At 53.5% G+C, this 27,886-nt stretch overlaps 5 protein-coding genes across 5 annotated transcripts; 2 read left to right on the top strand and 3 right to left on the bottom strand.

Moving 5' to 3' along the window:
• Window positions 1–386: 386 nt before the first annotated feature.
• Window positions 387–1,508, bottom strand: NCLIV_033660 (conserved hypothetical protein; the record flags this gene model as incomplete). The annotated part of the gene is made up of 1 exon (XM_003883562.1): window positions 387–1,508. One exon carries the CDS (start codon window positions 1,506–1,508, stop codon window positions 387–389), a length of 1,122 nt encoding a protein of 373 aa, XP_003883611.1.
• Window positions 1,509–6,778: 5,270 nt separating this feature from the next.
• On the bottom strand, window positions 6,779–10,477 carry NCLIV_033670 (GF23890, related; the record flags this gene model as incomplete). The annotated part of the gene is made up of 5 exons (XM_003883563.1): window positions 6,779–6,944; window positions 7,296–7,412; window positions 7,792–8,237; window positions 8,516–8,743; window positions 9,479–10,477. The coding sequence occupies 5 exons, from the start codon at window positions 10,475–10,477 to the stop codon at window positions 6,779–6,781; spliced, it is 1,956 nt and encodes a 651-aa protein (XP_003883612.1).
• Window positions 10,478–12,882: 2,405 nt separating this feature from the next.
• On the top strand, window positions 12,883–16,434 carry NCLIV_033680 (Solute carrier family 25 (Mitochondrial carrier,dicarboxylate transporter), member 10, related; the record flags this gene model as incomplete). Its single annotated transcript, XM_003883564.1, has 6 exons — window positions 12,883–13,143; window positions 13,691–13,882; window positions 14,314–14,458; window positions 14,879–15,020; window positions 15,535–15,729; window positions 16,359–16,434. The coding sequence occupies 6 exons, from the start codon at window positions 12,883–12,885 to the stop codon at window positions 16,432–16,434; spliced, it is 1,011 nt and encodes a 336-aa protein (XP_003883613.1).
• A 1,223-nt stretch (window positions 16,435–17,657) lies between these two features.
• NCLIV_033690 (hypothetical protein) lies at window positions 17,658–21,188 on the bottom strand (the record flags this gene model as incomplete). The annotated part of the gene is made up of 4 exons (XM_003883565.1): window positions 17,658–17,796; window positions 17,990–18,395; window positions 18,790–20,400; window positions 21,074–21,188. 4 exons carry the CDS (start codon window positions 21,186–21,188, stop codon window positions 17,658–17,660), a joined length of 2,271 nt encoding a protein of 756 aa, XP_003883614.1.
• A 2,438-nt stretch (window positions 21,189–23,626) lies between these two features.
• Window positions 23,627–27,177, top strand: NCLIV_033700 (conserved hypothetical protein; the record flags this gene model as incomplete). The annotated part of the gene is made up of 8 exons (XM_003883566.1): window positions 23,627–23,691; window positions 24,408–24,523; window positions 24,996–25,105; window positions 25,654–25,801; window positions 25,979–26,027; window positions 26,289–26,395; window positions 26,687–26,791; window positions 26,966–27,177. 8 exons carry the CDS (start codon window positions 23,627–23,629, stop codon window positions 27,175–27,177), a joined length of 912 nt encoding a protein of 303 aa, XP_003883615.1.
• Window positions 27,178–27,886: the final 709 nt, after the last annotated feature.

Genomic DNA, 27,886 nt, shown 5'->3' on the forward strand with positions numbered 1-27,886 from the left:
CTTGAGAAGCAAATGGTTTTGTTGTAGTACCAGAAACTCCAGCACATTTCCCTACAAAAGAGACTATGTATTTCCTTGTCTCCCCTTAGTTGCTCAGACTTGCAGCGATGGTGTCGTAAGATGTTTTGTTCGTCGCGTCGAACAGGAGCAAGTCCTTGGTTCATGATGTCAACAAATGTGTAACAGCTGATTATCATTTTGATGGCGTAGACCAATGGAGGAAGTCGCGCTGTACAGTCTGAATCAGAAACATTGACTTCTTTCGAAAAAACCGAGACAACTGCAACTGCAAGTATGGCAGGCTGTGTAGTCGACAGCAGGTATGTGGCGTTAGGTTTGCGTCGCTTTCTTCCCTAGACGCAGCTCTGGATTCCCGTCATGCAATATCAGAACACTGTATCGAGATAGGCATTTGCAATCTCGCTTTCTGTCCACGTTGACCCTTCCTGTCCCCATCCCCCGTTGGAATGAACGCTGCATGCAACGGGCAGAGGCATTTGCTTTGTCTCGAATTCAAAATTCGCACAACTATGAGCCGATAATGTCGTGGAGTTATTCACGAGGGCAGTCCCATCCGTGTGCACTTCAGGACACTCAGTGGGTCCCTCCGCCATGCAAATTGACGGAACGCAAGACTCAAGACGAGCGACGGCATGCACGTCTGTCGGTATGATGACAGTGAGGAGAGGGTCAGGACCGATCGAGAAGAGTGCTCTGCAAAAGAGCGAACAGAATGGGAAGGGGAAAGGGAAAAGGAACATGCGGCTGTCAGTTTTACCCGCCGAAACTGTCTCTTTGAACATCTTTGCAATTGTGCCGCTACCCGCTTCCACACGGTTTTGGCCCGATTCCGATGTTTGCCGGTTGACAGAATCCGAAACCTCATTTGGAGGTGGCCATGTGACGAGAAGGTGGCTATCAGCAACAGTGACTACTGGACACAGACGCTCTCCATGGCAATCAGGGAGGGCATCGTTTGAAGAAGGCCCCGTGGAACACGCCATCTCTGCATTCGCGCCTCTGTCTTCTTTCCTTGCCGAAGTGATAACCAAAGCATCACTTGAGGGTGAAGTCGTGTGTACGCAGTGACAGGAACACAAACTGGCAGTCTTTTCACTCATCTGGCGCAGGTCCAGCTGTAGAAGGAATACCGATCCCCGTAGACTGGAACGCGTCACCGAGACAGTTTTATGTTCGATTTCGTGACGCTCTTGTTCGTCGGGAGTCAGAAGAAAGGCCTTTTTGAGTTGGAAACAGGCCTCTGGCCCCTTGCGTTTGTCTGATTCTTTCGACGACTCAACGTTTCTACCTTCATTTTCACCTCCGCTACCTTCATCAGACCCTGCTATTACGCGGTCAAAGTCGAAGGCATTAATGCAACAGTCGGGGGATTCTTCATCTTCGTCTCTAGCATATTTGAACTTCCAAGCAGTGAAATGAGCATCGGAAAGACCTCCCAAATGTTCTGCATCCTGATTGGATGTTTTCTTTTGAAAGAGGAACGCCATGAACTTGGCTAGCAAGGTGGGGCGCACGAACCACGCCTCAAATTCTGGAATATTGGGCTGCTTTTTTACGCAGGAACAACTCCTTGTTACCGTAAGGTCGCTCGACCGTACATTAGCCTTAGCGCGGCAATCAAGCAAGTCCGCGGGGGACAGCGGTTGCGTAATGGGAACTGTTTCAACTTCTTGGATTTTTGATTTGGCAGTGACTTTGATCCGTTGCGGAGGAGGGGCATGTCCTGGAATGCACAAATGGTTCGGGGGGAGCGCCTCCTCATATAATTCGTGTGGCCTAGTCCGTATGCATTGTGTTGCTCTCTACGCTAGGAAGAGCCAGTGTTCGGCACTGTGGTAAAGGGGATTGCCCTCGTCGACACTCCTCACTGGTGCGAATCTCAATTGCGGATCTAGTCATGTTTCGATCACTAGCAATTTTTGTGGTCCCCTCAATAGACCTCGTTGAATCGCGGTGAGTCCGCTAGAAACGCTGACGCGATTGCACGTGGACGGTTCCGCCCTGTGAACTGAATTCATTTCTCTCGCTGGGGGTTGACCGACCTCTTTGTGCCTGGCTGGGTTAGTGCTTACCAGATACTCACTAGTTAGCTTACTGCATACACTGAAGATCGAGTGATGCATCGGTTGGAATGTCTGATGTGCACAGTGAATGGATGGCTCTTCTATGATTATTCTTTCTGCGTGGCTGCTAGTCAGCGGTCACTCGACCACGAAACTGGCGACACGCCCGTTTCAGCCGCCTGTCCACGATCGAATTCACTCGACACGTGCTTCTTGTGATCTCGAGCCGAATCTGAGCTGTACATCTGAGTACCTTTAGACTACTCTATAGTAGCAGGAACTCAGAATGGAGAAAGGCAATGCGATAGCATTCGCAGAGAGCAATCGTGGGTTGAAGGCGCTCTCGATGTTATATGGCACCCTTAGTGTCTCATACCTTTATAACGGAGTTTAGGAAAGGAAAATTCGTCGCGAAGTCGGAGCTGATACTTATGAGCAACTGCTGCCAACGCGAACTGGGCAAGAAGCTGCTTCAATTTCGGCTCCTTAAGGCATTCACGAACGGTGTCTGACCAGTAAAGGGAAGCAAAAACGAAAAGCTATGGGATGCATCTCCAGCGTCCGCGCCCGCTCCTTCGATTCTTTTGTCTTTCATACTTGGCAAACGCCTGACTTGCTGATGCCGCCATTGCAACGGAGGAGGCGGATTGCCAATCCAAAGTGGCAGTAAGAGGAGACCCTCTGCTGAAGTGATAGAGGAGTCCCACGCGTCCCTTTTGACGCTTCGCTGCTAGTATACACAAGTGTAAAGGGGTGCAGTGTACCTGGAAACACGGTACCATTCCACCAGGAACACACCAACAAGCCCAGAAAACGATCGGCCGTTAAAGGGTGCACGCCCTTCCCAATCCCCCTTTACACCCTCCAGGACGAAACGAAACACGAACATCGTTTTTTGATGATGCCTTCATGCTGCTGGGCTCATAGCCTACGCCTCGGCATCTCTCTCTCGGCGAATTATGGTGCTCGCCTCTTCTTTTGCCGAGCACACATTCGGTGATGCGGCACCTGGCACCACAGTGTCGCAACGCAATTCCTCCTTGTACCTGGATTAAAGACGACATCGAACGAGACGCACGGCTGTCCTTCTTTGTCAGTGCACTCAGTTCCTGAAGGCAAACAGCAAATTTCTTGGTGACTTGTGAGCAGAGAGGCTGGGTCAGTGTATTTGAGAACACAGGCACCTCAGGTATTTTACATGCCGGAAGAATACCAAGCATGAATGACAATTCCTAAATCCTTCATCTGTCCAGAAAGCGGAACGTGTAGAGAAGTTGTGGTCAAATTCTTATTATCTAGTGCGGAGCATCCGTATCCCACCAGCACCTCCCTGCCGTTGAGGCTCCACTGTTATAGGTAGCCGTAGGGAGTGAATCATGCTTGTCAACAGAAGAGTTTTGGGTCTTCACATGTTCACTGTAATCTGCTTGATATGAGCGGGGAACTCTCGCTCTCGTATTCGTTTCAGGGAACGTGCCGGCGGGCAAGTTGCCGAAAGACAAGTTATTCCCTGAAGGTCGCGACCAAAATTCCTTACGTCGTCGCTTTTACTGTTCATAGGAAGTCTGTTTTTTGTGACCATTAAACGCCAACCATATAGGAGAAGAGCGATGAGTTTCAAACCGATTTGTCATGTACCTCGCTGCGTTTACGAGACTCTGCTTCACCTAGAAGCACCTGGGCATCTGAGCATGCTGGACTGAGTACTAGAAGGTGTAGATCTGGTTCTTTCGGTGTGTTCGTTGCGTGGACGGGTCTAGGTGATGGCCAGCAGTAACCTTCCTCGATGAGCTACACCTTCCGCCTCTTCTGTGTTTTAGCCTTTTTTAAAAACCCGAGTTACATTGGCTGTGTTTTTCTACGGACGTGTTGGGAACAGCCCCAAAACTGATTACGTCTTCTCTGACGATGCTATCTCCTGGACACTGGAGTTCCATGGATTTGAGGAATTGAAGGCTGGAATGTCAGGTCTAACTCACGCTCGCCAACACTGAGAGGGATACGGACGCCTTGTGTGTCTTGTCCACTAGACCCGTCACCGGCGTCGTCGGCAAGGAGGTGTTCATAATGCCATGGCTCTATCTGGGAGTGCGTGCAGAGGTTCACAAACACTTTCTCTCCGCTTTCCTGACGCCCCTTCAACACACTGTGGGGCTCTGGGAAGATGAGCACTCCACCCTCTCCGGAGGGCGAATCAATGCCTGGCATACCCTGTAGCGCCCCCCCTCGCTGTTCAACGAGTTCTTGCAGTTGACTAAGGTCACTGACTGAATGCTGGCTACTAAACTTTACATTCCTGCGTGACTGTGTTTGCCTCGCTTGCACCCGTGAAGGCGTTTCTGGTTCCTTCGCTCTGGGAGTCGGACCACCCTGTTTGGTGACCGCGAAGTCCCTTGTTGCCACCCGCCCGCCAGAATCAGATGATACTTCTGCACTCCGTAGACGCTGGTCCCGTTCTGAAGGACGCCGAATCTCCTCAGTGGCACATTCTCCATAGACTTCCGCAAACGACGGTTCAGAGGCGGCCGCAGCGGCGGCGACTTCCTCGACAGCCTGGGTTGTCCACATGGTCAGTATATTTGACACTGTGATGGCGCCTACAGGTTTCGGGCGCTTTATCTTCCAACGTCGGGTGCACGAGACAGAAGCACACCGTTCCTCGGACCCGGGCAAAAGGCTGGGTTCTGGAACAAAAATGAGATTCCTTAATCGGTTTCTACGTTTCTTTTTCTGTCCCTTGCCACTTTAGTCCGCGAGCAAGGTCCTCCATAGAGATCCCTTTTTCTGCTAGGGAGTAACTCCTGGCAGGCTAGTGGGCAAGTTCCTCTCCCTGAGGGAGGCTTATGCCTTTATGGAGCACTGTGGTGTGCGCGTTGGAATCGAAGACTCAGACGGCACACTGAACCTGCGCTTTTTCGTGGCGTTTAAAACATGCGTTTACCCGAGCAGACTCGAATTTTTGCCAAGAAACCACCAGCACGGAAATTACTTGCGAGCTCGTCATCACCTTCGGCCTCCTGAAACTGGTCAGCGAACGGAAGAGGGCTATGCCCCCATGAACGAAGGAACAACGCCGCGCAGCTATTTCTTAGTTTGTCAGTGTATCCTCGCCGTCAGACACAGGAGGTGGAAGGCGCAAGGGAGAGATAAGAAGAAGCCACGGCATAAACCCAAGAGATATGAGAGCAAACCTTCTTTGTATGCATTCCTTTTTCCCATTGGCTTGAAAGCTGGCTAGGTGTGACCGTTAACGTCGCACCTGTCTTGTGCTGTTTGCTTGCGGGTGGGCGACACAACCGTTTGACTGAGTTCCCCGTCGCCTGGCCACTCGAAAACTCGCTTAGCGGCTCCGCGAAAATAACAAACGATTCCGACTTAATAAGGACAGGAAAGGCCGATAGGTTCTGTGTGTGTGAGGCATCCGCACCACACGGCACGCTCACCCCATGAAGACATGCGGCACTGCCTTGCCGCCGTCAGTGTCGCTTCGCCGATGCAAGGAGAATGCGAGAAAGGATAAAGCTTACAAATTCGACGCCTATCCAGCGACGTCAGACAGGATGTACTTTTGGAGGGACGAAGTTCCTCAGAGATTGTGTGGTTTAACGCAAGTGGACACGGGGGTTAAAACCCTAACCGTGCTTCGGCCGCCGGAAGTGAGACGAGCGTGCACAAGAGAGCATTTCATCAAACAAAAAACATTTGAAGGGCAGCACTAAGCAGCCACCCTTTAATACCATCTTTTGGTTTCAAGCCTCACTACTTAAGATTCGAACTTCTTAGCGAGCGAGGTCCTGCAACAGGTTGTCCGTGTCGTGTGTGCATGCGGTTGAAGGGCGAGTAGTGGACCGCCCCTCCACGAAAACCCGCGAACTGGTAGGAACGGCGGTCCTACGCGAAGTCGCCGGCAGAACCAATAGAAACAGAACTGTTTCAGTCGCTGCCTTCTCGTGTAAGGATACAGCTGCTTCCTTCTCTTTTTCACTACAATTGCTCACAAACTGCGTCCGAACCATATGCTCGTCTATTTGGTTCGTCCCCTTGGCTCACACCGCTCCGACGAAATAACCCTAGTACGGGCCAGCGTCCTTTATACACTATGCTGATCACAGTGAATCAGATCGAAACGCGTGGGCTTTCCAATGTTATCGTAATGAGAGGCAGACGCACTCACAGCTCGGTCGAGCCAGTGGTAAGTCACTAAAAACTGTTTGGTTCTGGTACTGATCCCGTGTGAACAAATTACCAATATGCACCTTGCATGTGTGCCGGAAGTTGACTCGCTCGCTTTACCTGAACCAAACCCTACGTCACACTGCAGCCGTCACCAACAAACGCGACTCCTATGGCCTTCTCAGATACCCATGATAGCACACGATCACAAAAACCTAAGTTAGGGTCATTGTCGAAACTGCCTACGACCGACGCTCCGACAGAAAAAGGCTACCGGTGAACAGATCAAGCACTAACGCAGACAACGTTGCACGAGGTTTATTCCAATACAGCATAAGCAGTGCCGAGCGCGTGCATGTGCTTCAAAAGCGGATTCTCATCCTTTTGCTGGCGCATGCCACCAGGCCGTTATATGAAGCACGACCGTTTAGCAGAGCCAGTAGCTTGAGAGTCTTCAGCAATGGAAAAGCAAGTGATGTGTACCCAAGTGACGTAAGGAAGTCATTTTCGACACGGGAGAGTCACAATTCGAGGACCTCAGCTTTTCGCTCGATTCCGCTCCAGATGAAAGTATTATTGATGGGCTCAAATTGGCGGCATATTAGCTTGACAGCTTCTTGCGCCGCAACACCTCCGACAATTGCAGCAGTCGTGTGAATCTCTGCTCCCCCAAACGCCACCATCTGACTAACGATTTTTTCATCGACAGTGAGACCTGCTACATTAATTTCCGAAAGCAAAGCGTCCACTTCTCTTTTTACAGCTTCTGTAGCTGAAGGGAGAGACAGTGGAAGAGGCCTCGCCGTTGGATATGGACTAGCAGCATGGTTTTCTTCGGCTTCCGCACATTCAGGCTGACGCTGAGCATATAATCGATGATCTGTTTCGTCTTCATTCCTGCCAGCACCCCTGGAGGCCCCTGCCTGACTGAGGCACACTTCGTTTTTCGCCTGTGGGTCTAACCAGCCCACTGATGTTACGCCGGGGAAGAATCCGTTGCGAACGGCAAACCGATGACACGCCCACAGCGCCACGTACCACGGAAGAAGCGGTATCCCTTCGTCGCTCTCTTCCATCTGCAAACCAGCAACTGCCTCCTCGTACACTTCTCTATTCACGGTGGCTGGGTTGAACTCTTCGCCAAGGGAACGATATCTGTGAGCAAACGCCGACAAACGGACATGCATAAGACTGTAGCTACCGACTCAAAAGGAGTACCGATGCTGTCAGTGAACCTATAGTGCGGCCGTATCGCTACTAGCAAACATGTGCTGCGTCTTCAGTGCCAAACGAGCTCGGTTATTTGCTTTTGGCCCAATGTACCCGGGGATAAATCTCGAAACCATATCGATTTATGCGAGACCCGCGTGATTCGAGCGCCTTGTGCAAAGTCTAGCACTCTGGCAGGTCGCCCAGATCTTGACCGTAGTTGTATGTGAAGTGCCATACTCTTTCCTAGACGTTTCTAGCACCTACCTCTCTTTTCCAATGAACAAGATAGCCAGGATCTGCAGTCCAGTGGAGCTCTGCTTACCGTATCACCTTAAGGTTGTACGCGTTTCGGCAGAACTTCTCGACGTCGTCAAAAGACACGCCATTTCTCTCTGATGCACGCCTCCGCAAAGACGAATCCATGGATCCTCTTAATGTTTCTTGCGAGCAGTGCACCGGAGCGGAGGACGTTGGTGAGTCTGTCACTCCGCCCGGTATCCTTCCCTGAACATCCCCATCGTGGTTGACGCTGTCCCCTTGGATCATCGAGACGCTCGCCTTGATTGCGTTACAGTCGCCTTCTGCACGCTTCGAGTAGACCTGTTGAAGGCGGATAAAACTTTGTGTATCACTTGTCATGTCCGGAAGCAAACCCTGCACAGGAAGTTTCTTGCACGCTCGCTGAAACGCGGCAAGTGCCCGGGCGAGGGTCCAAAATTTGACGTTCGACACGGGTCTGAATGAGGGCGATGACGCTTGTTCAATTACCTATAGGGTAGCATGATAGACAGAAAAAGACACAAAATATACGACTCTCCGTAAATAGCCACAAACGCCATTTCGAAAACCAGATTTTTTGTGTTCCGGTTGGGGTGTTCAAAAGCATCAGTTCGCACACGGCTGTCAGTGCTCTTCCCGGAGTTGTTGGAAACCCGGAGGGCGCAGACTCAAGACTGCTCAAATCGACCTCGAATCTACAACCCCCGCCCTCAGCCTACCCGGAATACATGCGCCAGGACAGTCGGCCCGCCGTTTTCCAAACATACTTCTGCTGTATCCGGAGACACACTGTGCGGCTTGAGAATTCTATAGACATTCGCGAGTGCCTCATCAAAATTCACTTCGTCTGGGTGTCGGCGCATCCCCTGAATGATCGCTTCGAGTTGCCCCCGAGCTTCCTGTGGCAAGGGCGTCAAACGGGGCTCCTTCACGGTCGAAGCGTCGCAGGAATCTGACGAGGCGTTTCGGTGGGTTCGGCGGTACCGATCAAGAGCCTGAGAGAAAGATAAGACACTCTACGTGAGATACGGATACCCGTCTACCTCCAAGGCTGCTTTGACTAGCTTCGTGGATACAGCTTTGCAGAATTCCGCGTGCGGGAGTCTGTGGGTTCCTCGGAGTTTTACTCGAAAGTGGACGGTTCCAAACAGTAGACACGTTGACATTCAGGACCATAACAGACTATCGAACAGGCTGTCGCCGCAGTCTTGAGGGTGACGGATGATTACCGGGTCTTCTTGACATCCCGAAAAGCGAAAGTCGCCTGATTCAATACCTCAGCTGCTGCTCACGGAAACAACAATTGGGCCTCGGCCTCGACTTCTCTGGCTAGTCTACGGAAGCGGAAAATGACTCTGCTCTGATCTGCACTGCCGTCACCGGACAACAGCAGGCGAGGATGTGCGAGTCAAATAACGGAAACAGAGTCCACGTGCCCCGCTGGGCATTTTCTTTTTTGTAGAATGCAGATCCGTCACAGGAGGTTCTACAGGACAACTGGGACTAACGTTTAACCTGGGAGACAACTAGCCCGCACAGCACACGCGCGTACCGAAGTAAGATCAGCCGTCCAGGCAATGTCGGATCCTTGTTTCCCCCCGTAACTCTCGCAAACAGTATGGCAAGTGTAAGAAAGGCATATGCCAGAAACCACGTTCTAAACGCAGGCACCTGCCGCTGACCTTGTTCCTTCCAGGTTCCAGGCTGCGTTCGCTTTGCCCAGGGCTCACTTGAATGAGAATCACGACGAACGGGACTTGGGCGTGTGCGAGGTCATCCAGGCGATCGAGCTCATACTCCATGGCAAACTCGTAAAGTTCAGGAAAGGAGTCGAACAGCCGCAGATCTACACTGCCCTCGCTTTGACCCTTCCTTTCCACCAGGCAACATTCGCCTGCACAAACGCGAACGAGGCCCAGCAGGCCGACGCTTGTGACGGTGATAAGAGGAACGCGTCCCCGTCGACAACCGTGTCCGTTGTATGAGACCGTCTTTTCTGTACCGGCCGGTAGGGTTTCCGGAACGCCCGCGGCAGTCGCATCGGCGAAGCCGGCGCCGTTGCGCAGGCTCGAGTGCGGCACAGAGAGAGGATCGGGCGAAGCTCTTGACTCGACAGGCTCCAGCCCGCACAGTTGGGAAAGACGGAGAACCAGATCCAGGGGCTGCTGGCACGCGATGACGACGGAGAACGAAAAAATGCATGGCAAAGCCCTTTCGAATTCGCCGGGATTCGCCGGACCCGTCCTGCTTGCGTCGCGGCCTTGCGGATCAGAGCTCGCACAGCCCTGAACACGACGCACACAGGCGTTGTCAACAGCGGCCGCACCTGCAGTCTCACACGCGGTCTCACATGCGGCCACATATGCAGCTGGACTCAGGTGTACCGCGGCGCCCTCGACATCCGTGTTGAGTTCCAAAAGCTGTCGCACCATGCTGGCCGCGCGGGGCTCGCCGAGGTCAGCGGGGTTGAGCATCGTGTTGTGGAGGTCGGACTGTGTCACCTGAGCGTCGTCGACAATCACGAACCGTCGAATGCCCGGCAAAACGAGGTTCTTCAGAACATCCCCAGCCGCCGCTGACGAGCCCAAAACGAGCACTGAAGCGGCGCTGAGCTCGCTCTGGCCATGCTCGCCCCAAATCCGAATCTGACGGTCATAGCGGTCCGTCGAAACACCGGAAGAAGACGAGTTTGTGCCTTTGCAACCCGACAAACCGCCAGCACACGCCATCTTTTCGATTTTTCCGTTTTAAAAAAATCGGAAATACTGCCTAACTGTGTGGACCTATTTATATGGAGGAAAAGCAGCCGCTCTGTGGAAGAAACGCGCCTCCACTGCGTGCCGGCACTTGACGCGAGTTGGTGCGCCACGTCGGCCGCGCGAAACTGAACGATCAGTATCTCTTCTTTTCAGACCCAGACCCACCGAGCCGATTTCTTTTCCAGCATAAAAGTCTTGACTCCTGCCGTTGCAGAACGCATCCATATCGGCCACGTGTCTAGGAGGGGGAGGAGTGACTCTTGCCCGTCTCCAGTTTTCCCGTATCACCACGTCCAGACTGTCTTGACGCTGGAGGCCTTGGAAACCATCCAAAGCGCGTTTAACCACTGCCTAGATTACCCTCGCTTTTAACTCTGGGGTACACCAGAAGCGATGAGCTGTGGAAACGCCCTCCCGGATCTCTAGAAATTACGTGAACTCAAGGAAAAGAGACCCGTGGATGCGCCGTGGTCCGAGATCACTTCCAGCTTGCTCTGAGGAATCAGGTTTTTTTATACCGGCGTGGAAACATGCAGGGCACTGTGTCGAGAAAGATAAATGGAATAATGGAAAAGAGACACAGACAGAAAAGCGGACGGCGTTTTCAGGCAGGTCGTGCAGTGTCTCGTTTGTTCGAGGCAAACTGTTCAGAACCACTTCCAAAATCACGGCGGAGTGTGCTCCAAAAGGAGTCCGGACGTGTGTTGCCTAGAGGGGTATCGGCGACTCCTGGCTTTGAATACGAACAGGAGAGAACGGGACTTCTCGGTTCCACTACGTCAGACCACGGATTTCGCAGGGAAAAAGGCTCCACTTCAAGACGATTCCCGAGAAAAAGCTAGTGTACATGGATTGTGTGCATACCGCCCGGTTCTTGCGAGTTTGCCAGAAACCGAGACACACTTGGCAGGCTCTTGAAGCGAAGAAAAGGAAAACGCTGGCTTCGCGTGGCCTCACCCTGCGGCAGAACCTGCGGATGTTGCACACCTCTGGACTGTGCGCTGTCGCCGTCGCCGTAGTGTGTTTGCGGTGGAAATGCCAAATGGAGCACAGGCAGGAGAATCGACGGCTTACAAGGCCAGCACAGCCACATACGACACATAAGGCTTCTAGGACTGCAATATCGTTGAGAGACAACTCGGCGACTCGTCGATTTTCAGAGGAAAGTAGATGCAAGAGACACACAACTTGCGCATGCACCGAGGTACGAGGCCGCAGTGCGCCGTCCGGCGACTCGGGTGGGGTGTTCCTGGAAGCCGGTTTGAACATGTTCCAACAAATTGGACTTCGAGCCCATTGCCACGTGTCTCCAGTAAGAACAGTCTTCTGAAAAAAGTCTTCTGTCGTTCCTAAACGAACTGAACGACTTGACGGTCACTGAGTTGCCACGCTCGCTGCGAAGGACTCGACTCCTTCGCGGCGAACAAGTACCTAATAACCTCCTTTCGTCCTGTCTCGCTGACTCCATTTTTGACCAGTGTGTCGTCCGCAAATCGTGTCGGTTGTGCCTTAGATGGCCTTTCTACCCTCTCTCTCCACAAGACTCGTGTGGCGTGGGCTTCTGGAGCAGCAAACTGCATTCACCCCTCCAGCGAGCGTCTGTTTATTTTTCTAGCAAAAACTTGACGGCGGTGTCTCTCACACCTGCACTCCGATGACGTAGGCCACGCGGTGGTCCAGAGACTCGTGTGAAAATCGCACAACCCACCGGGTGCGCGAAGAGAAACATGTCCGACACTCGCAAAGGCATACCCGTGTTTCTTCATTTTTGAAGATTCCGGATTGTCAGTCGTACATCGGGATTTTTGGCTGGTTTCGGTGTGCTGGACAAAACACGCTGATGTTATTTTCGTGGACGGGGCTGCCGGCTTCGCGGGAGCATCCCCATCGCCAACGTAGACCCCAAAAGGCGAACAGCGGTACATCCCCTGTCAGTTTTTTTAGCAGCTTTGCTCCTCGTGCCAGACGTTGTCGTGAGGCGGAGTGACCGGTGGAAAATTTTCACCGATCCAGCGGGCGCATTTGCTCCGGGGCGAGTCAGTGTCTCTCTGCCGCGTCAGCGTGCATAGCGGAGACACGCCGCGCGAACGGTTTTCGGCTCGAAAAGAGGTGGTGAAAACCAGAGACGGTCTTTTGGTATGCTGCAGCAATACCCTTTTCACAAGCATCTGCTGTTCCCGTCCGCTGTACGCCTGGCCAACTCCACTGGCGAGCCGTGCGAATCTGCAGCGGTACACTGGTTCCACTAGGATTTTCGGCCCTTGACTCCCTCTCTTTCTCCGTGCTTGTTTGTGGGGAATATGGCGTCCACTTCTTCGCCAAGTGCCGTCGCGGCTACCTCGTCCTCCCCGGTCGCTCGTGGGACAGGAACCGCGATGCCAGCCGCGTCCTCGCCAGCCCATGCCGTCAAGAAAACGGACACATTCATGAAACGCGCCCAACCGTTCGCAGTCGGCGGTCTCTCAGGATGCATTGCGACGACGTGTGTACAGCCAATTGATATGATCAAGGTGCGCATTCAGCTTGCGGGCGAGGCCGGAGGTTCAACGAACCCGTTTGCGGTCTTCCGGAACATCACCAAGAACGAAGGAATCACCGGCCTCTACAAAGGCCTCGACGCTGGATTGATCCGCCAGGTGCGTTCCTGACACAGTCACCGCTGGTACTTCTGTCCAGTGTCGAAGCTTTCAACTGGCTGGAGGGGGGCTACCTGTTCTTACGGCGGAACTCGGCGCAACTTCGCCGGCGCAGCACCAGCGAAGTTTTCAAGTCGTCACCTGCGACGCAGAAATCAGTCGCACAACACCATTGAGAATCGGCGGGTTATGAATCAAGAAACCGGGCGTAGACGCTCTCGTCGGCTTGCAGGCAGTGTCAGCGACGCCTGGTATATTCGTGACGCGTGTTGAACAGTGCAGCTCTTGAAGAAAACGCTCGACAAAACAGCAGAAATGATCCTCGGATGGAGCCTTCTTTGTGGAGGAAGGAAAGCGTAGCCAGTCTGCTGTCTCTCGGCACTGCGCCTCGCACCAGTGGACTGGCTGGCACTGGCCGTTAATTTTTTCCTCCCGCAGGTGTCCCTCCACGTTTCCGTTTTCAGTTGCACGGTCAGGAATCGCGTCCGTTCTTTGCCCAGATCGTGTTTTTGTTGCCTTTGGTGCACCTTTTTACGCTGCCTTTTAGCTCACGTACAGCACGGCTCGTCTGGGGCTCTTTCGCATCATCAGCGATGAGATGCGCCAAACTGGGCCGAAAGACAAGAACGGCGTCGCTCCGCCTTTACCGCTGTGGAAGAAAGCCGTTGCAGGCCTCGCTGCAGGCGGTCTTGGCAGCTTTTTCGGCAATCCCGCAGACCTTGCTCTCATTCGTCTCCAGGTGGGTGACTTCGTGATTCCGTCGGCTACACGTTTCCAACTTACCTCACGTGCAAAGAACCACGCGCATGAAAAGGTGATGGACGGGTGCGAGGTCGAGAATGGTACGCCGTGGTTGAATAGCCTCCGAGAGTGTATAGAAAAGTTGGTCGGGGAGGCACAGTGCTGCTTGTGTCTGACGGAAGGGTGTAGACACCCAAGTCACCGCTCTCGGGCGCTGCCTCTCTGCCTGGAGATGTTCTGGAGATTTCGCCGTGGGAAACTGTTTCTCTTGTCTCAGTGGCAACTGAACCTCGCTGCAGGTTCCCTCTTTTTCGCCGAAGTTGTAGGCGCTCATCGGTCAGCGCCGACGCTGTGATGATGTCCATCTCGTTCGTCTCGAACGGGGAACTCTTTTTTTCGTCTGTTTTTATCTTGATTGTGCACCGACAGGCGGATGCAACACTTCCTCCCGAGCAGCGTCGAAACTACACCGGCGTCTTGAATGCGATTGGCCGCATTGTAAAAGAGGAAGGCCTTTTTGGACTCTGGCGAGGCAGCACGCCGACAGTCCTAAGAGCCATGGCTCTGAATATGGGTAAGTGTCGCATGAGAAACGGGCTCGGTGAGCCGGCACCCCATCGAAGCGCTGTCGCAGGCAGTCAACGTCCAAGCGAATAGAGACGATTTCCACCGATAGTATGGGACAAAATGGATGAATACGCAGACTGCGGGAGGGACGGCATGTGCGGCAGGGTTTTACATCGCGAGGCGGATCCCGTCGCTACGCCCCTGTGTAAATCAAAAGCGTGAACCTCCTGCGTTCGTAGGACAGTTCCGTCTGTTATCGGGTTGTGCCGAGTTCGAGTTGAGAAAACTTGATCCGCGTGGCTCTCATAGTTACAGGCCCTTCAAAATCTTTTCATCTCTGAGAAGGGCTGAAATGGCAAGGCGTCGGTGGGCGGACGGGCGCGTACCAGAACGATGGAATCGGCGCCGGTTTCTGTGACAATCTCAGGCATGCTCGCGTCGAACGATCAGGCGAAAGAGTTACTGGAACCCTCGTTCGGAAAAGGATGGACGACAACACTTGGGGCAAGTGCGATATCAGGTTTCTTTGCTGTAACCTTTTCTTTGCCGTTCGACTTCATAAAGACGAGGTAGGCGTCTCTTGGACTGGATCAGCTGAACAGTACTACTCCTGACTGTTATGCCTGTGTCCCTGTGCGCCGTGTTGATCTGGCGACAGAAAGCAGGCCTTCGCAAGAACGGCCTCAGCAGCAGTCCCAGCTCATACACAGTGCATCGGTGGGCAACCTCGGTTCGTGTCAAAAGTATCCACACGCGCCCACCTCAACGCCTACCCCTGGTGCAGCAAGCCCCTTTATATGGTTCTCTTTGGTCCTTCCCGCGGTATCGAGACTGCATGGGAGGGCGTGGGTGGTTGTACGCGACTGGTCTCACGTTTTCTTCCAAGCCGCAGGCCATCGATACCGAGCGCCTGTGTTTCTGCGGGGCATCAGCGGACTGGCGGTGTATCGTGTTGAGACGATGTCGGTTTTCCATTGTGGGGCAGCAACATATCCTGGATTTCTTGAGCCAACGACGAGAGAATTTGGTGGTACCCCGGCAACGCCCGATACGTGCGTGTCTGTTCTTTTTGTCCTTGTACAGGATGCAGAAGATGCGTCGAGACCCGGTGACCGGCGAGTTGCCTTACAAGAATTTCTGTGATGCCGTCATCAAAATCACCCGACGTGAAGGCATCATGTCACTCTACACTGGTTACCCCACCTACTACGTACGTATCGCTCCGCATGCAATGATTACGTTGATTTCGATGGAGTACCTGAACAAGATGTGGAACAGGTACACCGCTGTATGACGTACGGGTAGGCGCCGGTGTTTCGGTTCTCTGTGGAGTCGACGTTTATGCCAACTGTTGTGAATTATGGGTAAACTCCAAAGTTTCCACTGGAACCCGCAACGACTCTACCATTCTTGCCATGAAGAGGGTTTTGAAAGTATTTTTGTGGAGACCACGCATTTGTTTGGCGACTGCCTCACTCTTGGTGGTTGCCACAAAAAAGGCAGCGCCCTGCCGAGTGCGCATTGCCAATGGGGATATGACGGGAGATGCTCCGAGATGTGTGAGCCGCGCGTCGCCGAAGCAGCGACGTTCTTTGGACTGGGACATTAGCATCAACTCGAGCCTCTCGACTAAGCAGAGAGTCGAAGCAGGATTGCAGAGGAACGTGGGGGAAGAAGCCTGTCTACCTGCCGTGTATTAGGACCACAGAGAACGGCCCTGACAATCTTTTCTGACGACGCCAGGGCAGGTGCTCATAGTCTACACATCGATCTATGGAAGAGACAAAACAGTGATGCGATGTGCGTACCTGAAACGGCGCGCAACTGGTGCAGCGCAACCGTTACTGAACGCCGAAATCAAGCGATGCGCTTATCAGACAGCCCGCTTCTGTTTCTCATTGTAGTAGTCCGCATAGCGTGGATCGTATGAACGAGGCGCCAAAGGTCTACAGACGCGCTACCACCGTCAACGGTGGGACCTGAAGCAAGTATGATGCGCTAATTTAAGTCACTACACCCGCCTCTTCAGTTAGAGGACCGCGGTTGGTTTCTACAGATACATAGCAGGTCCCCCCGCGGTCCGTAATAACCACGTACACCATTACTTCGAACCGGCGCAAAACTGTCCCGTGAAAGTAACGTCAATTCGCCAAGCGTCGCCTGGCTGGTCAGTGGAGAGTCTAGGTTTTGCAGAGTTCTCACACCAAATGGACCGGCGCTACAGTGCACCAGTCCCGGAAGGCCAGCTTCTCGGCTCGCCGCTGAGAGCACGGTGAGCTTCCGGATGTTCGCGAAGCGCTCTATGGAGCACCCCGACGGGTGCATCATTTCAATTTTGGCGACGGGAATTACTATGGGTAGTGAAGACAAGTCTTGCACAAAACTTCACGAGTCGTAAGACGCGCATCACCTGCCATTTACACACGGTGGCCGGACACTGGCATCTTGTCCACTGCTTTTCCAAGAGGCAACTCTCCTCCCCATGAATGGAACTGGACTGACGATGGAACCAAAACGTCGGATCATCCGACAAAGAGCGACACGCCGCAAATGAGACATGAGACAGAATATTCGGACGGACATCGACTCTCGACAAGCGTCGAAAAGAGCGACACGCCGCAAATGAGACATGAGACAGAATATTCGGACGGACATCGACTCTCGACAAGCGTCGAAAAGAGCGACACGCCGCAAATGAGACATGAGACAGAGTATTCGGACGGACATCGACTCTCGACAAGCGTCGACCTTGCAGCCGCCCAACGCGTCTCAACCATCATGCAACTGTTCAGCGGAACCTCTAAACGTTCGGGGCCTTGCGGGCCGACGACGTTCCGCCCTCTGAACTCATAAATACGACTGGCAGTCTGGCAAAAGCACCGCCTGACCGTCAACCATAATTCTCTTGACATGGCAACTTCATTCCTTGCAGCTCATCGCATCAGCTTGACTCAGAAAAATTAAGAGAGGTCACCCGTACATGAGCAGAAGCGAACTGTCGGGTACGACATACGGGCATTGCCCAGGACACTGCACGGACAGTGAACTTCCCATTGTGCGGAGCGTCAGAGGCAAACAACAGGGAATATCAATATAAGGCTCTCTATCGTTATTCCGCATAGCACTGGAGCTGCATTCCCCGAGACTCCTAATAAAACCTGACTGTCATCATCAAACTGCGAGCGTTACAGTAGTCAAGGTCGAAACTACGCCGACCACATTTCGGAGTCTTCGTCGACGCCGAACATTTCTTCTTTGTCTTCTGCCTCCACCTCGGCAGTTTGCTGGTCGCCCAGGAAGTCCGCAGACGCAGCCTCGCCCGCGGCGCTAGCCCCTGCAGATCCCCTGAAAAGAACGTTTGAAAGCGCCAAAACAACGGATACCATTAGCGTACACGCTACGATAGCAATCAAGCAATCACCTCCACGTCTGGCTAGCACAGTCTGGATGCAACAGGTGAACGTTGGAAAAAACGAACACCACCTACATCACAGCGACGACTGTATACTGCAGAAATTTCCGCGGAAATAGAACTTACATCATGTAGTATCCGCCCCCTGCAGCAGCTCCTAACAGTAGCACACCGCCAACTACACCACCGGCGATTGCCGCTGTCGGTATGCCTCCTTGTTCATCTTTGTCTTCGTCAGTAGTGGTAGTTTCTTCAGCAGCTCCACCGCTGGTACTCCCTGATGAGTTGCCTGTGTTGTTCGTTGATTCATTCGGGCTTTCACCACCGGTACCACCCGGTTCCCCTCCTGTACCTGGAACGGTCGTTCCCGCGTCAGAACAGCCCTCTGGAACACACGTGTCGACTTCCATTGTGGGTAAGTTGCATGGCGCGTCTGTGTAATCAAACCGCACTGCTGCGTGGCGAATTTTGAAGCCATCGTTGCACGTCCCCCTGCAAGTTCCCCACGGGCCGAATTCGTAAGTGCACGGACCTGCAAAGCAAACAAATCCGTTTCGAACACGCCTACAATTAACCCCACTCAACTGTCTCGATGACACAAATCCTGCGGGTCCACACACACCGGACTGAACGTTCCACTCGCCGGTAGCAACAACCAACTCGGGACGCACCGCACTCGGCTGCATTTCGTTCCATTGCAACAACTCTATTTGCCAAGGAATTGAAGTACGCCACAAGACCCGTCATCGACGCCCATATGCTTCTTTGGGATGTGTTGAGAATTTGTGGCCAACGTGGATGAGAAGCACTGGCAATCTCTGTAGAACTTGGATTCCCCCCGTGCGCAGCGTCCGTCGTGTTACATTCGCAGCCCGCTGCAGAAAAAAAGAATACCGCGCGCCTATAACACCCCCACCCATTCTTACCGCAAGGGAAAGGCGAGCACTCTTTTTCCTCCTGCATTAGGATCGGCGACGACAGGCGTGCGTTCTGCTCAGCGATTGTTTTGCCTCCGAAACGCGCTTCAACACGACTGGGTCCCCTCTGTCGAGTCATGACGCCTGTCCCACACGTCACGGAGCAAGGGCCCCACTCTATCCAGTCTCCTGGAACCTCATCAACAGGACACGGCTCGGGGTTGCACTCCTTTGTCTCCTCTCGGCCTTCTGGGAACTGCTGCTTGCATGACTTGCCTCCGTGCTGTTGGTCGTTGTTCCACGGATCCCGCTTCCGAACGGAAACGCCCCCTCCGCAAGACCTGGAGCACTCGGACCATTCGCCGAACTCGCCGCACACTGCGTCGACGGGGCAGGGATTCTGGCTGCACGCTTCTTCCTGTCGCACTTCGATGCCTTGCTCCTGAAGAGTTTGTCCCCCGTACAGCTCGCCAACCTGCGGAGATCCTGACCGACTTCTGTGTCGCGTTCCGCCTCCACAGGTGGCCGAGCAAACAGACCAGTCCGTCCACTCTCCCGGAACTTGGTTGCGAGGACACGGAGCGAAATCCGTCTCCTCGCTTTGCTCTCGGGGAACAGGAGGTCGCTTCTGCTCACAGAGCAGCCCAGCGCCTCTTGGCGGCGGAGTGTTATATCCCTCGCGCTTACGGCTGCGCGATGCATGCCCACATGTAGCCGACCACGAAGTCCATTCGCCCCACGTTCCACAGCCGGCGTCCTGGGGGCACTCGCCCTGGTTGCAATCCTCAACCCTCACAAGACCTCCAAGATCTTCACACGTTTTGCCCATCATCGGCTCGCAGTTGTCGCATGGGGGATCTCCAGCCAGCGGCGGGGACAGTTGCTTCCGAGTTTTGGTGCGCGTGCCGGCGCCACAAGAGGCTGTGCACCCCGACCATTCGCTCCACTCGCTGCACTCTGCATCTTTGGGCAATTTCTTGCACACTTCACCCATAATCGAATCGACAGTTTGTACCAGTTCGTTCCAGTTGGACATGATAAACTGCGGACAAGGGCCGTACCTCCCGCACCCACAGACACCACGGCACTCTACAGGGTTGGCCATTCCAACGCCAACAACGAAAACCGAAATGCCCTCAGCTCTTGCTTGGTCCGCAGCTTGGATGGTGTCGTAATGCCTGTCCGATTCGCCATCTGTCATGAGCACCAGCACCTTCGGTACGTTCGCTCGCGTGCCATACACGGGGCGGGTGAGGTATCGGCGTGCGCGTATAAGGCCTTTGTCCGTCGCCGTACTTCCCCCCCTCCGGTATCTCAGGTATTTAAATGCTTCTTTCGCCAGTTGCTTGTTGGTTGCCTGAGGTTGCTTGAAAGTGAAGACGTCCTGCGGTGAGTCCGCGAAGGTCACCACCGAAAGGTGAACCTCTTCAGAGGAGATGGGAACCAAGTCTATGAAATCCAGAACAAATTTGCGGACTTGCTCGAAATTCCTCGACCCAATACTGGCGGAATCATCAACAAGCAGCAACAAGTCCATAACCTTCGTACATGTTTGAAGTTGATCGCCCGCTTCATTTGACGCTGCCTGCACTAGTGACACGAGCTCGCCCGGTGATGTTCCTGCAGACAAGAGTACACATGCGACATGCCAAATACCAGCACGTAGGGAAGCGAGAGAACCAGGCGTTCCTTTTATGTTACACCCGTAGAAACTGTCTAAGTGGACACCACGTGCTGCGAAGTCTAAGATAGTAACGTGCAAACAAGCCACACAACAAAATGTTTAACAGCCCGTTTTCTCTACGAGCGGCCTCCGCTGCATGCTCTCGGCTCTTTTTCGTCTACACGGTGTCTTTGGCCTCAATGACAGAGACCATTGTCGTGAGTGACTTGCGAAACACGACTGCATTTCTGACGACAAAAAGGTGATACCATGTTTTTTACGACGCGCGCGCACGGAACACACTCGACCAGCCGCGCAACTGCTCCGAGCTGCGCGTCCACTCTACAGCAGGCACTCTCTCCGAGGTAACATCGGCTTCATCTGAAAAATACGGCGCCGCTGACCTGCTCAGTTTCGTGTTGCCTTCCCTTCCCCCGGTTAGCTGCTTGCAGTTTAATCATACACACTCAAAAAACTGCAGCGGATCTCCGCCCTTACCGCGGCTCTGTTCCCACCCCCGTCTCGATTCACGGAAACCCCTCGGTCTCAGTTCTCGGAAACCTTACAAAAACGGTGACATCGCCTGTGGACTGGATGGAAGCCTGTGTGGCTTCAGAGCACTGGGCTTACCGGAAACATTGCCGCTGGCCGCGAAGACGCCGGAAACAAGCGTCGACAAGAGGAGGACCGCGAAGACGCTCCTCCGCACGAAGGCTTGGGAGGTTCCACTGGAATGCGACGCCATGGATCCGAGACGAGAGTTGAAAATCCTGTTCTAAATCACTGCTGCTAGAGAGTTATCCGACTCGAGTGTGGATGTCTAAAAGAGGACAAACGCTACTGACGTTCAAATTTTGAAGTGGCTTGGACACATGCCTACAAACTGCTACCCCGAGTTGACAAACTCTAGTTCCACTTTCGATGGTGGCTGGTCGTCGCACCAGTCCTTCCACCTACAAAAAACCGTAGTGGGAACAGTGACAGAGTGCACCGACGTGACACGAACATACAACATATGCCCTTGCCAATGCAATGTATAATAGTTTTGAAGAGACGGGACAGCCAGTTCCCCGGTGTGTGTTATGAATCTGCATCCACTTGCCAAACCCCGTACCAACCGTAAACCGTCCCGGACCCATTCCGACGCCGTCTAGTCAGCTCCGCGGCCCACCTCGATAGATCCTGCATCGAGGCTGTCACCGTCCTCAGCACCCGCCGGAACCACCGCTGTTTTTGCCTCGCCCCCGCCAAAGAGAAACCCGTGCCGAGACCTCCCCTGGGTTCTCCGTTTTTTCCCTGCACACCTAGAAAGAACGGAGAGCTCGAAAAAAAGCCGGGAACTTATCCTCAGTGTCTCAGGTAAACACACGGGTTCTGGACCGTTATACACTGCCACAAACTTTCATCGTCCTGCGTGGTGCTCCATTTCGCAACCCTGGAGAACGGACGGACGGGGGGGAGGGGGTTAGCGCGGGGGTGATTCTCGACGCGCCTCAGTGGCTGCCGGAGATCCTTGTGCTCTTGGGAGACGTCTGCTTCGACGACGCGCAGAAAGCTGACCAAGCAGCACATGAAGAGCACAGACGCTGAGCATCCAGCCGTCGCTTTCGCGGCATAGCGGGAATGAGCAATTGAATTTCGCCCGATACTGCCGAACTTTCGGACAGAATGTAGGCTTGGCCGGTGCCGGAGCACCGTGGTACGATGAGAACACTTGTTTCCTTCGTACACGTGACTGGAGTTGGAGCAAGTCCTTCACACCTCGATCCTCGACCTCTCAATTTACGGGCGCTGCGCGCGCGCCTGACACTCGAAGAGCCCTCGCTCCGAGAAAGGCCATCGGACTTGTACTCTCTACTCTGCATGCTGCCTTCGTTTTCACGCGTGTGAACTGTATACATGAGCCGCGCACGGGCGAACAAGTTACTCCCCTAAACTTCCCCCTTCTGTCGCTTTCGCTTCTTCACAAATCTCGCTTCTTCTCAAATCTCCCGCCAGCGAGTGTGCGGCCGCTGTCGAATTCCGCTAAAAACTGTCCACGGGATCTCCAAAATCGACACTCGTCGATTTCCTCAGCTCATCCGTCGCGATGCATGTTTAGCGTCCGGGTGGCCGTGCATCTTTCCATGTTCACGGGTGACGATAAAATGTCTGCTGTAGATCGTATGCGACATTCTCTTCTCGAATAAATGGGGATTTCATCTCTTCCGGCATAGCGGCACAGGCTTGTCGCTCGAAGCGTCTCACAAAAACGGGGGGTTTGGTGCGGGTCCGCCGATTTCACTGTGTGGAAGATTTGAAACACCTCACCCCCCGCGGAGTACGTAGGCGCATGAAAATGTTTCACCATGTCATTTCAGCGGTTTGAAAATCTGCATCGTGTAGCGCCACTCTGCTAACACACGTGTGACCTTGACTCTGTTGGCGGTCTGTCCACAGTCACCCCTGGCATATCCACCGCCATCGTGGGATTTCTGTGGCGCCAGTTCATTTTTATCTCCTCTGTTCCAAGCACACAGACTTTCGTGTGGACCAGCTCACCGAGATACCAGCACGCGGAAATGTTTTCGTCGGCTGTGCGCGCCACGTCCGGGACTTCGGGGGTATGGTCTGCGCCTTGCGGAGGCTGTTGGTTTTCCGGCCATCAGCGTCACCCGTTTTAGTGCCATTTTCCTGTCCTTGAATTGATTCTCCCCCTTTCAGTTTGTGGCTGCACAAACACTTTCGCATGTTTGCCGAGCTGCCGTGGTGGCCCTCAAGCGAGGTTATCCCTGCGAGTTCGCGCGTGTCCGACGCGGATGCCGGACGCCCTCTCCCCGAACGGTGCACTCATGCCGTTCCTTGATGGTGATTAACGATTTTGCTTGTACCGTGGTTCGGGTCTTTTGATGGCACACATTTTCACAAGGGTGTTTGCTCGTGGTGCGTGTTGCCGTTCAGGCAACGAACTACACGCTTAACTGATGTCATTTCACCGCCGTAAAGGATTTCTCTGCAATTTGTGTCGCGTGCAGTCTCTGTTTTTTTCACTGTTTTTTACACCAGTAGAAGACCTGCCGTCAACTCTGACAAGGGTGACAGCTTGGTGTCGAGATCAAACACTACCAACGCCTAAACTCGGATTTGCATGGGGAAACAGGTGTCGCCACCCGACGAACGATCGGCTTTCCGACCTTTACAATCATGTCTTTCTCGGAGAAGCTCCAGCAGAGGAGGAAACTACAGGACGACACTGCTGCCGTTTACGAGTGAGAGCCCAGGGGGCATCTCCGCTGAGGTCCATGCCGTTGCTTCACGGGGTTAAGAGCAGCGGTTTTCTCTGGTGGTACAGCTGCACACAAAACGTAGAAGCTCCTCGACCAGTTCGGCGTGTCGTTTTCAAGATGCGGCAAGGACAGTCTTGAGCAGCAGTGACATACAGCTCGCCTTTGTCCACCGCGTGCTCACGTTTGAGTTTGTGCGGAAAGGGAGACATGCTAATCGCTTACCTTATCGTCTGCATAGCCAACTTAGCGTTGCAGGTGGGGCCAGGTTAAGCAATGCCGCGTCGCGCATTACATTTTGGAACGACACCCTCGGGGATTTGTGTTCTGGTGTCGCTCAAGGAGAAGAGATGCATGTGGGGCTCACGTCTATGTGACATATGGCCCGCAGAACCAGGAAAGCGTTGAAAAAGGCATTCTTTCTTGCTCATTTGGTATTGCGACACTCCATTAAAGCGGCCGAACTCGTCGCTGATGTATGCACCCGGCTGATCGTCGACTGCGAGTGGGAAGGCGTTTCTGTCGCTAACTCAGTAGAGGCAACTGGTCTATATGCCTGAGACTTTAGTCGCCAGCGGGGGCAGTTACGACGACCCCGACCTTGTTGCCTAGATATGCACAGAACCGTATTTACTGTCAGGGCCGAAGGAACCTTTCTCTGTACCCTTTTCTCAGTTACCGCTGCGTTATGTATGCTGCAGGGACTACGGCAAGAAGAAGCAAGTCTTCAAGAAGGGAAAATCGCGTCTCTACAAAGAAGAATGCGAGCGACAACTCCTGCAACTCAATAAGGTCGGCGTTCAGCCGCCAACCGAAAGTGAGGACTGTCTACGCGCCGGGACGATGTGCATTCCGTTTCCCTTGATTGCGTAGAAACTTGTTTTTTGGCCGCTGCTCAAGGCGCCTCAGTGACGACGGGGTAGCGTCGAGCATGTTAAGTTTGCTCACACGCGAGGAATCGGTGATCGAGGAGGCAGCCGGTCGAAGGGGGTCAGCTTGTGACTGGTTCCGCAGACACCTTGCCGAGCTCAAGGGACAACGCCGCGAGGGAGGCCACAGTGTTTGGCATTAGAGGTGTGACGGTAGGAAGAATCTTGACTTTCTGACTTGAGATGAACGCAGAGGCCTGCGCAGCTACTCGTGTGCGACGAAGCCACGAACCGTTGCCGGAGGAGGCACACGACGAAAGAACTGGAAAAGCAGTTTAGACAGCTATGCGTAGGCGACCTGCAAGCGCGCAGAAACTAGGGCGAACGCGCTGCGGGCATTTTGCTCGAACGTGTTTGCAGTCTGTGAAGTGGAGCTGCCGACGGAGGAGCCCGCGACGCCAACACCCCAAGAGGCTCCGCAGCCGGCATCTCCACCTCCTCGCCCGGAGTTGAGGGTGCGGAAACAGTGGGTAAGTTATCTCTGTGCGAGATTGTCTTTTTTGAAGGGTCCATCTCGGAGCAGCTGTTGCCCGGAATCCGACCGCAGCAGATACTCTTGCGAATTAGTGCGAACTACGTTGTAGCCTTTGGGCACAAAACCAGCGCTATGGCTAGTGTCGCCTTGCGCGGTGCCACGGGAGAGAATTGTCTGACCCAGTCGCGCTTGTAGAGTACACTGCGCGATGAAGGTTTTGTGCGAGTTCTAGGCGTGTTCCGGGGGATTTTCTTGTTTGGCCCAGATCGATCCTGGTTTATCACTTGTGTCCTCAACGTAGCACACAATGTCTCTGAGCCAGTCCATGTCATTCCCAACCCAGGTGAGTGTGTTTGAAGCGTGGGTGATTCAGAGCTACCTGGGCTCCCCTTTCGTTGAACTGTCCGCGGTCATATAAGGGTGGACGGTTCGTCCTTGAGAAGCACAAGTGGCATGTAGTCAGCTTCTGTGTTGAGCATCAGCGCCCATTAACAGGATTTTAACCTGTCACAAACCAAGTCATGTGCGCGAAAACGAATGCAGGTAAAGTCGGAGAACATCAAGTTCCGTCAAGATCGCAGGAGCCCAGAAGTCCTTAACAAGGCCAAAGAAATAGCGGTTCGGTTCGGCTTGCCAAAGGAGGTTTGCTTGCGACTTGCTCTACTTTTCCAGTTCCGCGACACGGAGCGTGGTACGCTTTGTCACGTGCTTGCAATACCTCGTCGATTTTACATCAGCCGTTTCGTGCGCATCCACTAGAGCTATTTGAGGAAGTGCGAGGAGAGTGCGCGTTCTCGGCGGTTGTGCGCATGAGCTATTCCATCGAAAATCATGGGTCTTGTTTCGTGTGGCGTGTAATGCGTTGTAGGAGAGGATATGCTCACCGTTTATCTCACAGCTTTGCAACGACTTAAGAAGTAGGTAGACGGAAAATATATCGTCTTCGCTGAGAGCTTGCTTTCAATCTAAGTCTGAAGTTCGTCTTGGGTGCCGGCGTCAACATCCCTGTGGCACGTAGGCGCGCAAGTGCGCCGCTTGCTTTACTCTCCTGATTGTGCAGCTGTTACAGGTGTACAGTCGCGTCTAGGGTTGTGTGTTGTGGCGGTGAACACCCTGAAGAGACTGGCTTTGCTTGTGCGGTGTATTTTTTGCGCTGCGACAATGCTGGCGCGCTTCAGGGGTTTCAAATGCGCAAAGCTGGCGAACGGGTCGCTCAAAGTGAAAAAGAAGTTTTTGCAAGTTGATCCAAAGGCTCCGACAGTCTACATTAAAGGTGTGGGTCCAGGTGAGGTCCACGCGACGGGTTAATCGCTTGCGGATAACTGAACAGAACCTGGAGAGCATGCCGTGATTTGCTGCGTGCGGTTGTTTGTTTGAACAGAACTGTCGTTTCTTTTGGCAGTCGCAGGTCTACTCGGGGGGGGCTCTTGAACGGTTTGTGGAAAATAAAAATTTCGGGATAAATATCTCGGTCAAGTGGTCACGTCGCGATATCGATGGCGCCACACTTTTGCTGCTCCACTTAGTAAGTCTTCTGTGTAGGCTGTATCGCACATGAATGCGTATGCGTTTGCAGTGTTCAGGCGAACGACTGCTCTGGATATACGCGCAATCCAGGAGGTGTATGCGGGCACGTCGGAGTCGCGCGAGTTTCTGGAGGTTAACCGGAGAATCAAAACACGTAGGCAAAATTGAGCGTCCGTTAGCTTTTTGAGACGCCACGTCAGAAGAACCTACCACGTGGGATGCGGTTCAGTCCTAGACGAAGGCGATTTGGTGATGTGCCAAGGAGATCAGGAGCGCTGCCCCCATATGTTTGTGGATATGCACTGCTGACATGTTTGCCGTTCTTCAGTGGGTCATCGCCTGGAAGAGAACCGGTGTTGCGTCATCAAGACGGACGTGCGCACGTACAGCCTGATTTTTGACCGCGCCGAGGATATGGATGACTTCTTCGCGGTCGTGGATGTACTGAAGGGGACTCATGGACCGGCAGTGTGGCGAGAGGACACTAGCGCAGCTGGAAATGTCTTTCGAGTAGACGAGGGTATGGACATGACTTTGTAACCCCGAAGAAGATGCCGCAACGCTTTGGCCTGCATCCTATGGACGGCTGTACAGGCGTTTGATGCTCAGTAGAATTTGCATCCATAGCACCTGGCAACAGCTATCCGAAGGGATTGTGCGGGATCGTCTGGTGCCAGCCAGCAGCCGGGCGGTACCAGAAAGACATCGTTTGTGGCAAAACTGGTCACCCCGCGCGATGGGGAACATTTTGACGCCGCGTTTGGAAGAGGTCTGTTTGTATAGCTGACGTATTGTCGTGCACCGTCGGGGAATCTGCGTTCTTGAAAATGGTTGGGCGCGGTGATTCGCGTTTTGTCTCTGTGCGTCCCCTCAAATGAGGGCTGATGTGATGCGATGGCAAGGCAGCCAAATTTGTCGATTCGTTTTGTGCACCGTGGTTCCCAAGCTCTTTCCGAGTCTTCGCGGTGGCATTGTCTTTCAAAAGTGTGTCAATCAGTGTTTCGTCCAATGGAACGACACAGAAGTTGGTGGGTATCTTGTTGGGCCGAGAAATGGCATGGGCATGAGGATTTGGAAAGAGATGGCCTCTTCACATTGATCGCGGAGAGTGTTGAGACGTCGGCGTGTCGAGTACAACGTTGCCGGTGGACAATTCCGTACTTCTCCATTCCCATTGCGCGTGTGCTTATTTAATAAGGGAGGAAGTCTTTGAGTGCGCAAGGAGCCGCGTCCAGGCTTCTGTTGTTGG

Source organism: Neospora caninum, chromosome VIII (assembly GCF_000208865.1).
Source record: "Neospora caninum Liverpool complete genome, chromosome VIII".
NCBI classification, from domain to species: Eukaryota; Apicomplexa; class Conoidasida; order Eucoccidiorida; family Sarcocystidae; genus Neospora; species Neospora caninum.